The sequence below is a fragment of the Charadrius vociferus genome, unplaced genomic scaffold (genome assembly GCF_000708025.1).
Source record: "Charadrius vociferus isolate BGI_N301 unplaced genomic scaffold, ASM70802v2 scaffold103, whole genome shotgun sequence".
Lineage (NCBI taxonomy): Eukaryota > Metazoa > Chordata > Aves > Charadriiformes > Charadriidae > Charadrius > Charadrius vociferus.
The window spans coordinates 3,951,213-3,964,863 of NW_009648061.1; the positions used below are offsets into that span (position 1 = coordinate 3,951,213).

The 13,651-nt window shown below is 41.9% G+C and overlaps 1 protein-coding gene across 1 annotated transcript; it reads left to right on the forward strand.

The window, feature by feature from the left end:
* Positions 1-5,884: 5,884 nt before the first annotated feature.
* Positions 5,885-13,363, forward strand: LOC104285322 (carboxymethylenebutenolidase homolog). The gene is made up of 5 exons (XM_009883750.1): positions 5,885-6,096; positions 8,784-8,891; positions 11,178-11,320; positions 12,421-12,512; positions 13,184-13,363. Exons 1-5 carry the CDS (start codon positions 5,885-5,887, stop codon positions 13,361-13,363), a joined length of 735 nt encoding a protein of 244 aa, XP_009882052.1.
* The last annotated feature ends 288 nt before the right edge of the window (positions 13,364-13,651 follow it).

Sequence of the window (13,651 nt, forward strand, 5' to 3'; positions counted from 1 at the left end):
AGGCTAGGCCGGGGGGCTGAGAAGACCCCGGGCTGCTGCTGCCTTCGCGGGGCGCGGGTGGTGGTGGAGGGGGCCCTGTGAGGAGGGGGCAGGGGAAGGCGAGGAGGCAGCAGGGGTTAGGGGAAGCGCCGAGGAGGCGAGGATGTTTCACAACCGCCGTCTGGAGCGACCTGCCCAAAGAGGTGATGGAGTCTCCCTCTTTGGAGGGTTTCAGAAGCCCTCAGGACGAAGCCTTGGGCGGCGCGGTCTGGCTGAGAAGCTGTCCTGGCCTGCGGCAGAAGGTTGGACGAGGTGACTTCCATGGGCTCCTTCAACCCCAAACCTCCTCCTCTGACCCCCCAAATCCCTGGGTTGACTCGGTGCTTTCTGCATGATAACCCCGGTCTGTGTTAGCCCGTGTCCCCAGGTGGGGGACCGGGTCCCCAGGTCACTGGCTGGGTCTTGTGTAGCCAAATGTCCAGGTTCTGATCCTGCAGCATTCCCGTGTACCCCACGGAGAGCTCCAAGCCCTTGTCCCTGTGCACCTTCGTAACCTCTGAAAAATCCCCTGAGACTTGTGGGTTTGGGAAGGCAGCGCCATACATAACATCTTTTTTGTAGGAGGTGAGCAGTGAGCATAATGAAGCTTTTGCTAACCAGGAAAATACAAATTGGAGGGAACTGGGAAGGCAGCGTCTGCTGTAGCTTCTCCAGAACTGCAAAATGCCAGTTGGGTTGTTGGTGTTGAAAACCTGTTTGAAGTGGGCTAGAAATGTGCATTGCACATCCAACAGCTTTCTCCTGTCTGTTTTCCCAAGTACTACACAACTTCTTAAAAATAAACATTCAATAGGGAGCCTCCTTAGATAAAGCTAGTGATCTGGGTGTTGGAGCTGTGGGATAGCGTGCATGGGACACAGCTGCAGGTTGTGTAAACAGCTTGTAGAGGAGAGGTGTGAAAGCCTGGCTGTATTCTCCAAATGCGCTGAGCCCTGTGTTGTCAACGCTGGCCCAGGGGGTGTCCAGCCATGCTGGGTTTCCAGGTTCTCCTGCTGTTCATGGTGTAGTAAATTGTCCCCAGGGTTGGTTGGTCGACCTTGGTGGTGGTGGATGCCCTGACTTCATCCCTGTTCATTCCCCTCTGCCCTTGTCCTTCTTCCTCAATGCGCAGGTAAGGAGTTTGCAGGTAGCGTGTAAACTTTCCTCCAGGTCCTTAAAAGCCATGTCAAGGCAGGATTCCTCACAACTGTGGAAAGGGGAGGATGGTTTGCCTCGGGAGGAAGAAAGGAGGTGTTTTCTGCGCGTACTCCGTGGCTGCTCAGCCCAGACATAACTCTAGTTTAGGCGAGATCTGATGAAGATCGCTATCGTAGCTAGCTTTTCAGTACTGCACTAAAAGCACTATATTTAACAGCTTCACAGCCGTTCTCGCTCCAGGAAATGTCCACAAGATGGGGCCCCTCTCCTTAATTGTCATGAAGAAGGCTTTTAGAGGGGTTTGGCTCTAATTACAATAATCAACACTCTGGATGTTGCCTGTCAAATCCTGCAGTAGTGGTTCACCACTGTGAGAGAAAACCTGGCTTCCTAGGAAGTGGAAAGCTGTAGCGAGCAAACCAGCTGAATGTTGTCTCTGCATGCAGCAAAGCACTGTAGACTGCTGCATTCTGATAAGAGCTGAAATGTCACTGCCTCCTTAGGACTCTCCAGTTCTTCAGAGGCAGCCCTCGTTGTGGTACAACATCGTCACACCCTGCATTTTATTTTGGACTACTGAATGTTTATCGGTTTATCTCCTGTACATGGCAAAGTCAGATTGCCTTGGGATATCATTAAAACTTGATAAGCCAATGAGTTGGAAGAAGCATGATTTGAATTGTACCCTGAGGGTATTCTGTTTATGCTTGCTCATCGTGAGTAAGATCTTTTTTTCTCATACAAACAAATATAAATAGAGGTATACTGAGCTGCTTAAGGGAATTTTGACCGTGACAAACAGTATTAGTTCCAAAATGCTGAGTTAATCTCCTTGCAGTTCTCTGTTATTTAAACCTGATTGGCCAAATAGTGCAAAACCACATTAAAATGACTCAGCAAACTAAAACTTAATTGAGACGGGACGCACCTTAAACAACCCAAATATACATAACTGAAGAAGTAGGATTCAAAGAATAGCAACTAGTAAATCTGAACTTCTGCCATCCAAGCATCACCAGCGCTCATTAAAGGTAGGAGAAGTTTCTGTTACAGTATAGACTCTCGTAGAGACCATTTTTCCAGTTTTGTGTCTTCCAGTCCTATCAGTTGAGGATCAGAGCTTGCTGGATGAAAAGGCAGGGAGTTGCTACCTTGATGACACGCTGCAGAGGAGGCAGGAAAAGGGCTGATGAGGTGTTTCTGAGCAATGGGAAGAATACATAGAGGGATGAAAGAGAAAGCACAGGGGTGTTTCAAACTAGGGATATTTTGAGTCTTGTTACCTATTTCTGTGTTGATGCTGTAGCCCCAAGCTCACCACTGTGGGTGGGAGAATAGCACAGATGCTGTTGTGCTATGGCTGCAATACTAGAAGTTCACAGATTGGACTCTCTGCCTAAACTGTGTCTTCCCAAAATTGTTTTACTATTTGGTTTCATTTTATAAAGGGGGCTTATGTGATAGCCTAAGTCTTGAAACAGGGAAGGGTAAATCAGGGCAATGGAAATGCCAGATCTGGGCTGTAAGTATGTTGTGTGTGGGCTCGATAAAATGTGATGAAGTGTCTAAAACTGTGAGACTGTAAAGTATAACGAGTGGGTTTTTTTTGAAAAAAGGCAAGACGTGCAGCATTTTAAAGTCATAATGAAATTCACACTTCATAAAGCTTTGAAAGAAAAGTCAAAAGAGATGGCAATGCAGCTGATTTATCAGGTGGAGATCAAACCTGAGTAGTTGATGTTAGAAGTCTTCATATGTGTCTCAGCTGTAGGCAAGTTTGAGCTGAATTTCATTTGAAGTTTAACAAGTACAAAGAGCTGATCTCACCTACAAGTGCAAAGAGCTGATCTAAATGGCAAATACAATCAGATTGCTAAACTAATAACCTTCTGCTCATTAAAATTGTGGTGATTGAATTACATTTGGATGAAAATTGGAATTCAGTTAATAAGCAACATCTAAAATCCTGTCTTCCTGCAATTTTTATTTAAATGTATTCTAGCTGTACCAGATGAATTCTTCAGGGTGTGGGGAGAGAAAAGTGTTTTGTTCATGGTCTGCTCAACAGTCTATTAAACCCTTCTGTGAACTGTTCTTACGTACTTTTGAAAATCTGCCTCCATGTCAGTTTAATTAGTATTTTTTAACAAGCATTCACTCTGTTCAGAGAAAGGTTATGCTGTGAATTTTTGCATATATGTAGGGATAGCCTCAGCAGTACAACATGATTTAACCCTTTCTGTGAATAATTCATAAACATTCCTTGAGTCATTACGTTTTTTAAAAAAACTTACTGATGCAGCATGTTGGTTTTGTGTATTAAACCTTGTCAATACTGTTATTTTTACTTAAACACATCTTGTGTTTCAAGATGTATTTTTAAACATTTATTTTAAACGAAACAAGACTTTTGCTTAAGTAGACATCAACTTTTGTCAGCTTACTGTTCAGATGAACTGCTCCTGAATGAAAACAGTCAGCAAGCACAATGGTAGGAGAGGTGTTCTAAGTCTGGTCAGTTATACAGAGTGTGTTTGAAGGTGCATGCCTTTGCTTTGCCTGAGATTTGGAAAAGGTACTTCTGCCTCATTGTAATCATAGAATCGTAGAATGGTTTTGGTTGGAAGGGACCTTGAAGATCATCTAGTTCCAACCCCCCTGCCATGGGCAGGGACACCTCCCACTAGACCAGGTTGAGCAAAGCCCCATCCAGCCTGGACTTGAACACCTCCAGGAGTGGAACTTCCACAGCTTCCCTGGGCAACCTGTTCCAGTGTCTCACCACCCTCAAAATGAAAAATTTCTTCCTAATATCTAATCTAAATCTACCTTCTTTCAGTTTGAAGCCACTCCCCCTCATCCTATTGCTACGTACCCTTGTAAAAAGTCCTTCCACAGGTCTCCTGTAGGCCCCCTTTAGGTACTGGAAGGCTGCTATAAGGTATCCCCGGAGCCTTCTCTTCTCCAGGCTGAACAACCCCAGCTCTCTCAGCCTGTTCTGATAGGAGAGGTGCTCCAGCTGGCAAAGCTGCGGTCAGTCTAACTGGCAAGTTAAACTCCAGCTGCATGTTTTGGAGATTACATTGTGGTTGATTGCAGAAGGTCAGAAGATGAGCTTTGTTCAAAAAAGGCACTGTTGAGAGATGTCCTTAAAGGGGGCCAGTTCTCAGTGCTGGGAACCTTTCCATGGATCACCCCAAAGTGCATTGTCCTGTGGAACGAGCATAACTGGTGTAAAGAGGCAGGATTTAGAGTAATTTGTTTTGTTGTTCAGTGTTTTGTTGTTTTGCTTCTAATATCATTTACCATGTTACACACATTTGTAGCAGAGAAATTGAAGAGGGGATGGAGTATTGGAAGTATATTAAAGGTGTTATTTGTCGTCTCTTTGAATTAGTTAGAAAATCTAGAGGGCGATAAATGGCTAATGAATAATATTCCTAACAAAAAATAGTTAGGCATTGAAGAGTGCCTAATTGATTTTTCTTGCCAGCATGCTGCATTTCATTTTATTAAGGAGACCGGCCAGACCAAGGAATATCATTCCAGTGCGCGTACTTACATGGGAAGAGAGACTAGCTCTTGTTAATAGGCAAATGGTGCCATTTTGATCAGTTAAGAGTGATGGTGGAGCTAGGCTAAACAACTTCTCAGACTACGTCAGAAAAAAGGCTCTGTGTGTGACCACCTACTGCTTGGTGGAGGGGGAAGAATAGGGGGCACCAAAAGGTAGTTTGGTTTAAAAAGGTGCTACAGTGGCGTATCTCCAGTTGAAAGGAACAAGAAATTAAACTGAGCTTGAGGGATTCTTCTGAGAAGACCTCTTAGGTCATAAACTTTTTGGAAACCTTTCTTCACTTGAGGAAAAGTAGACCAGTTTCCAGTTTGTCCTTTAAAATGTATACCTCTAGAGAAGTTAACGTATCTGTGATGTATGAGGATATGTTGTGTGCACAACACTGGTGTATGTCTCTGTATTCCTCTGACAACTCTCAGTTCAGATTACATAGTGTGTAACTCTCAGAGAAAACTCTCTGCTGATTTACCTTCTTTGAGTTGATTTATTAGAACTTTTAGACATGCCAGTTAATGATGGGTTCCCTGGGAAAGGGCTGTATGCAGTAGGGGATACAGGGGACCAGCAAAGTGCATGTAGGCAGCAGCAGCAGCCTTGGATTCCCCATGGAGAAAGGGAAAGGGGACATGCACAAAGAAAACCTGAAGGGAAAAAGTAGTCAGAAAAGCAGCATGCTGGCAGTGGGGGCTCACAGGAGTAACAGTGAGAGGTTACCAGGTACCAGCCTGTGAGGAGGAGCTGTAAGACCACGTGAGAGGAATGGTTATGAAGTACAGCATGTGGGGACATCACATGGAAATGTAGTTATCACATGATGGATTGCTCCAGGCACAATGGTCGGAATGGTGGATTGACATAAGACCTTCTTCTGGCCTTACTGCACTCCTGGGTTATGCTAACTGATCTGGAATTCATGAATATTTCTGTTAACCAGAGAGGGCTGGTGTCAGGAGCCTGATTACAATGAACACCTGGAGCTTTCACTTTTAACCTTGCAGTGTCACGTGGGTATTACTAAGTGTCTGGAGGGGACTGTGGGGGCAGCATGAAGATTATAACCCATAATCTCAGTTGCTACTGCAAATAAATTATGTTACTGTTTGTCCTTTTTGCTTCCCTGCAGATTCCTAGATGGCTAACGAATCGAGGCCCTGCCCATGTGGCATTGGAGACAGGTTTGACTATGAGGGCCATGGGCAGGAAGTACAAGTTGAGCACATCAAAGCGTATGTTTGCAAACCTGCCAGCACAGACAAAGCTGTGATTGTGATTCATGATATATTTGGATGGCAACTCCCAAACACCAGATACATGGCTGATATGCTTGCAGCTAATGGATACATGTAAGAAATCTTTTCTTCTCCAAGAAATCACGCTCTTTATGATTTCTAGCCTTTATGTTGGAACTGTTATTCCCATACATGAGAGGAGACTATTACCAGGGAGGTTTAAGTGACATATTTCCATAATAGAAAACCACAAAGGAACGTTGCTGTGAAAGGTTGCAGAGTACAGCATGTTTCCTTCATGCTTTGCTGTTTACAGAAGTGGCTGCATACATAGAATGCAGAGAATATTGAAAACAAGGCACAGTAAAAAGTGATTCTGATGATTTTCCCAGCAATGTGAGATGGCTTTAAAAAATAGTGTGTTCTGAAACAGAAGTGTGTATTCTGTTTTTAGAAGTCTTTTTAAAATAAACAGTCATTCAAGATAAATTATATGATGGGGTTTTAAAAAATTGTCATCAGCAGAAATATGAATGAATGTCATATTTTGAGTGATTCGTATGTACATATGGAGGATCAAATGCACCAAACACGCGTGCGCCCAAACCACCCCCCCCCCCCCCCGCCCAATCTTTCACACTCAGTGCCCTACAGCAGTTAAATTTCAAAATGCAGCAACATCTTGCAATAACTGGATATGCTGCAGGGTACTCCATTTGCACTATACATTACAAACATTCATGTGGGGTTGGGACTGGCCTGCAGTTCCAAAAAGCAAACCTCTACCTAATTCTGTAGTGATCTAGTTTTGAGAGATGGTGTCTTTAATGCTCTCAGCCTGTGGAGCATGAGGGAAGTCAGATGTCAGCAGACAGTTGCCATGTGGATGAGATTTGTCTGTGGAGCTGAAAGGAGCTCTCTCTCTGAGAGAAAGACACTCTGTGAGGATTAGGGTTTTCTGATAACCCTGTAGCAATGAGTTGGTCTACAGTCTGCTCCTTGCTACTGTCTTTCCTGAGGACTGGACTTCCCCTGATCTGCTTCATAATAGGAAGTATGTTTGTCTTGTGACCAAATGCTGTCATTCTCAACATGAGACTGGACATACACCTTTCATGCTGTGCAGGGTACTGGCAAATCGCTAGTGTGACAGTGTCCTTCCTGATTACAGTGAGAGTCTGCTCAGTCAAAAGTACCCAGTGTCTGATGAATTGGTATTTCTCCACACTACCTTACTTCCTGTAACTTTTCCCTGCGATTCATGTCATGTGGTGCTTCTTTTTGTAATACCTACTTTCCCTCCACCTATACTGCTAATACTGCAGTGGTCAAGAGTAGAAGTTTCCATGGCTCTAGGCAGGAGGAGACCTGAGAGTTTTCAGGTAGCAGTGTCTGAATGAAGAGAGCCTGTGTGTGTCTTCCCTGATTGCTTCAAGATGCTGCTGAAGTGGTGCACCAATGTTTATTGAGAGGAAAATAGATGGATTTTTTCCTAGTGATGGATTTTTTCCTATGGGATGAGGAGCTATGAGAGCTGTGTTTCAGAGACTGTATTAAGACTGATGGCTTGTAGTGTCTTACAAAGCTAGTTTGAGTGGGGAAGAACCTGTTCTATGTGGGCTTGGGAAGGTTCATTTTCAAAGCAATATGTAGCCTTTCTGGCAGGTACTTATCCAAAGGCTGTGCAGTTTTGCCCATACCTTTCCAAACACAAGTATGCTGTGGATGTTACTGGTTTTTTAGCAGAAATGGTCAAACACAGGAAAATACAAAATGCTACAACATACTTTGGTCTGCTCTAGGCCAAACTGATCCAGTCATTTCGCCATGATCATTGAGGTACATGCTGTGTGTCTGAGGAGGGAGAGAGCCAAAGACAATTAATAAGTGAAAGATGATAGAAGTTTCCAAGGGATCCCATTGCTTCCCTGTGGGCTGGGCTTGGAGAACACACAGCAGCATCTGGGGGTGACATAGTGACGGGAGCTTCCAGACTCCATGCTTGTTCCCTTCTGCATGAGGACACTGTATTATCCACTAGCGACTGCACCATCACAACTCTGCTGCTGGTCATGCAACACGTTACAGTCAAGGTCATCCTAACTCAGGGTCTGGGCACCCCTGTGATGCAGGAACTCTTTAGTACTGAGTGGGGTCTTGGTGTACTTCCCTTTTTCTAGTCACCAAATTATATCCACAGGAAAACACTCTTCCCTTTCTTCTCACATGTTTTCCCTTCACTTGTTTCTTGACCTCAGTCCATCATGTGGTTTTTTTTTTTTTCTAGCTCATAAGTAAACCTCATAATGTGCTCTGTAGTAAATAACTATTTTATGTTATTGTCTTTGTTTAAGTGGAACCCGTTAACGATGGATTTATGTTAAATGGTATTATGTTTTATGAAAATTCTAAAATTGTTGTAAGCAGGACCAAGTTTGATCATCCTTTACAAGACAATCTAATGGTTTACTATGTATAGTTTCAAATTATGTACTCAAAACAGGTAAAATACTAGGGATAAAAATATTTGTATTTTCCAGATTTGTATCACAAATAGTCTTATGTGGTTTAGTCATTGAACAAAAGCTATATAGATACCTGTAAATGTTTTCTGAATCTCATAGGCATTTCTGTAGAATAGTTAACAATGGTGTTTAAAAGCATTACTTTCTCAGGAAAAAAGAATCAAAACAAAATTATGGCTCGATAGAAACTTCCCATGCTCTGAGGGGCCAAAAAAATCTCAGTGTTTGATTAGTTCATTCATTATTTTTTTTGTGTGTGTGTGTGTCTGTGTGCAGAGCCATCTGCCCAGACTTCTTCGCAGGAAGAGATGCTTGGAAGCCTTCTGATGACTGGTCCAAGTTTGATGATTGGCTGAAAACTCGAGATGCCAGGAAAATAAACAAGTAAGATGTCAGGGAGCTGGATTTCACATTGCCTGCTTCTGTCAGATACTGCTTACCCCCCCACACCCACCTTCTTTTTTTTCTTTGAGATTGAATGCAACTAATCTACCAGCGAAGGTGGCCTTTTTTAATCACTCTTTAGAAGTGGATGGAATCAGTGACCTTTTATTTTGCCTTGAACAGTGTTCAGCCCAGTTATGTTAGAATGTCTTTTGGTTACCTTAACTAATCATTTCTTTCTAATAATGGAGACTATAATACCTGTTTTAGATTTCTCTTGCATATTTTGGAACAGACGTCACTGGCATCTTCCTGAACTATAGCAGTGTTTGCAGTGCCTTTTGTTTTGCTCTTTCCTGATAGAATCTAACAGGTAGCTTAAGGGCTTCTTCCTCCAACTCAAAGGCAGACCATGTGGTCCAAATTTATCATGCCTCCTCACAGCAGAAACACAACACGTCTGGAGAGAAATAGGACTGATCTCTTCAGCATGCTGATAACACCTTTGGATTCTTTTGTTATTACATGTGTCCTAGGCAGAGTGTTAGAAAACTCTGTGACTAGAAGGGACACTGACAGTTTCCCAAATTTGACTTAAAACCAAACAAGATGAAACATTTGAAGGGGGGAGGAAGAAGGACAGCTGGAACAGCTGAAATAGTAGGCAAGTACCAACTGCTGCTCTTCACTGAAATGCTTTTGCTACTGTTTGTAGACCAGGTATGTTCTTGGGCTGTTGAACCCAGGCTGCTACAAAGGTCCTTTGCCAAGCCAAGTTTTTTTTTTTCCTCTGTAACTTGGACTAGAATCTTCTAGCCTCTTAACTCCTGGCGTAGGGGTAGTGCCCTGCAGCCATTTGGCTGTTTGTATGATAAATGACCCTCATGTCCTCAGTGAAGAACTGTGCGTAGGGACCATTGAGAAACAGAAGCTAGTGCTTCCCGTGTGAAGCAGTCCTTGAGGAACAGAGCTCAGGCAGTGATCTGTGGCCTGTCGTGGCTTCCAGTTAGCTTTGAATTTAAGCTGTTGGTTAAAATTAACTTGTTAATGTTAGCAAGTAAAGTATCCTGTTGTTTTAGTCCTGTCCCGAAGAGATGATGTCTTCCTCTCTCGTGTGTAGCACTGCCTGAGCATTTATCAGTAAAGATCTGTCACTAGCAGAGGTGCTCTGCTGCCTTAGTAACACAGAAGGAAGCTGTTGTCATGACAATACCGAGAAGGGGTCAATTAGAAACCAAACTAATTAACTTCCTGGGAGAGCAAATATGTTTCTCAGACTGTTGGTAGTAGCTATGTTGAAGGTTGCTGGGATTAGGTATTTGGTGAGAAGGTTATGGGAGATGTAACTGAATCATTTCCAGAGAGCTTCTGTCTCAGAGGGTTCAGTTGTCGTGGAAACTTCTTAGTTTGGAATCTGTCCCCTTTCTGCTGTGATGGTAAGGAAGGGTTGGGCTCTGCCTGGCATTTCTTACAGGTGATTCACGTTTCAAGTGTTAGCTCCAGTGAAGAAAGAATATTTTTGGCACTTAATTTGCTTCTGTGTGTGTTTGTGTGTTGGCAAATAATGGGGTATTTGCAAAGCTGATGTATCGACAGCGTATATAGCTTGTGTGCCCCAGGGGGCAAGGAACTGGGGCTGAAAATATAGTCTTGAGGTGATATAAAAGACTTAACTGCTACGTCTCTCCCAGCAATACTTTACTGCCTCTGCATGGTGATGCCTGCTGCAGGGGTAAATGGGTGTTTCCGGAATACAACATCGGGAAAAGGTGTATTTCAAGCTACATTGTTCTGAAAACATCTACCATGTTTGTTACATTGACTCTTCTGCAGTAAATATCTCAGATGCTAACTTACAGTTATTGTCAGCATTTCTACTGTCTAATGAATAGTATTCTCTAGAGAGATTTTTATTACTTTTTCTATCAACATTTACAAAGCAAAAATTCATCCAGCTTCTCAAAGAATTTTAAGCTTTTTAAGCTCTTAGGTAGATGTTTAATCAATCATCTACTTTCCACCTCTTTAGGTTTCCTTCGATGTATGTTATTCGTGCTGCATTTTATTTAATTCCATTCAGTTCTCTTTTTTCTCCTGTTTCTGGTGATTTCAGATTAGCAACTCTTAATATGTGTCTGAAATAGTGATTTATTTAAAGGATGTGAAAGAAAATATAGTAGCAGCATGATATGGGGACACTTAAATGCATCTCTACATTTTCTTTTCATATCTTCAAATACTGGTTTTACTATGGGTGCTTAATTTACACTTGCTTATATGTTCCAGAGAAGCTGATGCTGTCCTGAAATATCTAAAGGAACAGTGTGGTGCAAAGAAATTAGGGGTTGTTGGTTTTTGCTGGGGTGGTGTTGCTGTACGTCACCTGATGATGACATACCCAGAATTGAAGGCTGGTGTATCTCTTTATGGTAGGTAAATACGAAGACGTAATATAAGCAGGTACTCATGCATATGTATATTGTGTAGGTTATGTACTTGGTTTAGCGTCATTTCTTCAAATCAGGCTGTCAGCCCGTGAAGACCGATTTTGCATGGGAATGGTTCAAAACTGTGCCAGGGGTGGTTTAAACTGGACATTAGGAAGCATTTCTTTACCATGAGGGTGGTCACACCCTGGAACAGGCTTCCTAGACAGGAGGTCGATGCCCCAAGCCTGTCAGTGTTTAAGAGGCATTTGGACAATGCCCTTAACAACATGCTTTAACTTTTGATCAGTCCTGAAGTGGTCAGACAGTAGGACTAGATGATCGTTGTAGGTCCCTTCCAACAGAAATACTCTATTCCATTCCATTCCATTCCATTCCATTCCATTCCATTCCATTCCATTCCATTCCATTCCATTCCATTCTGTTTTCAGCTGAGTAGGAAGGATATTATGCAAAGAAGATGGTGTTGTGGATATTTATTTCTAGTTTCAGAATGGGTCATAGCAGCCATGTGTTTATTTTGGGTCTGGACAGACAGACATGTCCTTCGGTCACCTTCCCGATTTAGCTCGCTTTTCCTGTTTACTGCTGCTCCTCATGCTGCAGTGCTAGCACTTCACCCAGAAGCAGAGTGTGTTATTTTTGATCTAGCTACTCTGTAAAGTTAGATTGTGGTTGTTTTAACAGCAGCTTTCCTTTTATGCCCTGCTCAAGAAGCTGGGATAGATAAGCTGCCCTTTGCTAATGTTCTCAGAATGTAAATTTTGGTTTACTTACTAAAGCGTGGACATTCCCAGTCAGTTCAAATGAACTCAGGCTGGTATGCAGAGGATGCATCTTTCAAGTCTTACTAGTTCAGATATTGAGTCTTCATCTTAAGAAACTGGCTTCAATAGAGTTTTAATCTTGGAATGTATTCTTCTAGGAGTCTTGGTTACAGTAGCTTGAAAGTAAAAAATATATTTATCATTACATATCACTTAAGACATGAACATTTTTCACTATAGTAGCAGAGTGCTTTATTTGAATCTGGATTTCACCTTAAAAGTCAATTGAAGTGCTTTTTTTTTTTGTCTTTTTAGGACTGATCAAGGATTCTGATGATATATCCAATCTCCTGAACCCTACGTTTTTCATTTTTGCTGAAAAGGATGAGTTCATTCCCCTTCATCAAGTATGCTAATAATGTCCATCTTCTTCCATTTGTGCATGTTTAAATTTCCGTCCTGAATTGGGAGTCAAAATTCAGCCTCATAATAGTGCTTGAAGGTCAAAAAATAAGCCAAAAAAATGGACTTAGACATAGAAGGGCTAATGTAACCTAGGCAAAGAATGAAAGCTAGATATGTTATTTTTTTCTTAAGTCTCTCTCTTTTGTAAAAGTATGGCTATTAACCTAAGTAACAAAGTTTTATCAAAATCACATTACTGTTTTGGAATATTCTACTCTGGGCCTATCCTTTGCTGTATGACTTTCTTTTCTGTCGGTCCTAGTAACCCATGAGCCCTGTAGGATATGCCAAATTGCATCTGTCGGTGTCTGTTAGAAGCTTTTTGTTCAGTTATAGTGTATTTAGCATTGTCATATATTTCAAATGTAGGAAAGATTTTTATTATATCCATGTCTTTGCAGATTGTTGGACTTTTCCCAAATTTTCTAGAGCCTTACTGCAAAGGTGTTTTTTCTTTATAAAATTATTTACTTTTTGGTTTGCCCATATGGAGCTTGGTTATTAGTGTCTAACCTGAATCATAAATTAGGGAGTTGAATTCTGAATAAGATGAGGAGGGGCAGCATGGTATATGGCTACATTAATATAGCTACTCCTATGCTTTATATTACAGGTCACCCTGCTGGAGCAGAAGCTAAAGAAAAATTGTAAGGTCGATTATGAAGTTAAAATTTATCCTGGACAAACTCATGGTTTTGTACATCGCAGAAGAGAAGATATCAATCCGCAGGATAAACCTTATATTGAAGAGGGAAGAAAGGATATGCTCAATTGGCTGAATAAATACATTTAATAGAAGAGCAAGCAACTTAATTTGCAACACAATTTTGTAATACGCTGGAGATTTTTGATAACACATTTTAGAAGATTGGGGGGGAGAGTTTATTGAAATAGAAATTAAGTCAAAAAGTGAACAGAATATTTTAGATGGTTTTTGTCAGTAGATTCTAATTGATACTTTCATATTATGTTCTTTTGAAGGTCTCAGATTTCACCTAGCAGTGTCATGCTTTAGCATGCAGTGAAATATTCTCTACTTCCTCGAGGTTTATCTTAATGCTTGGCATAAGTTAGATTAATG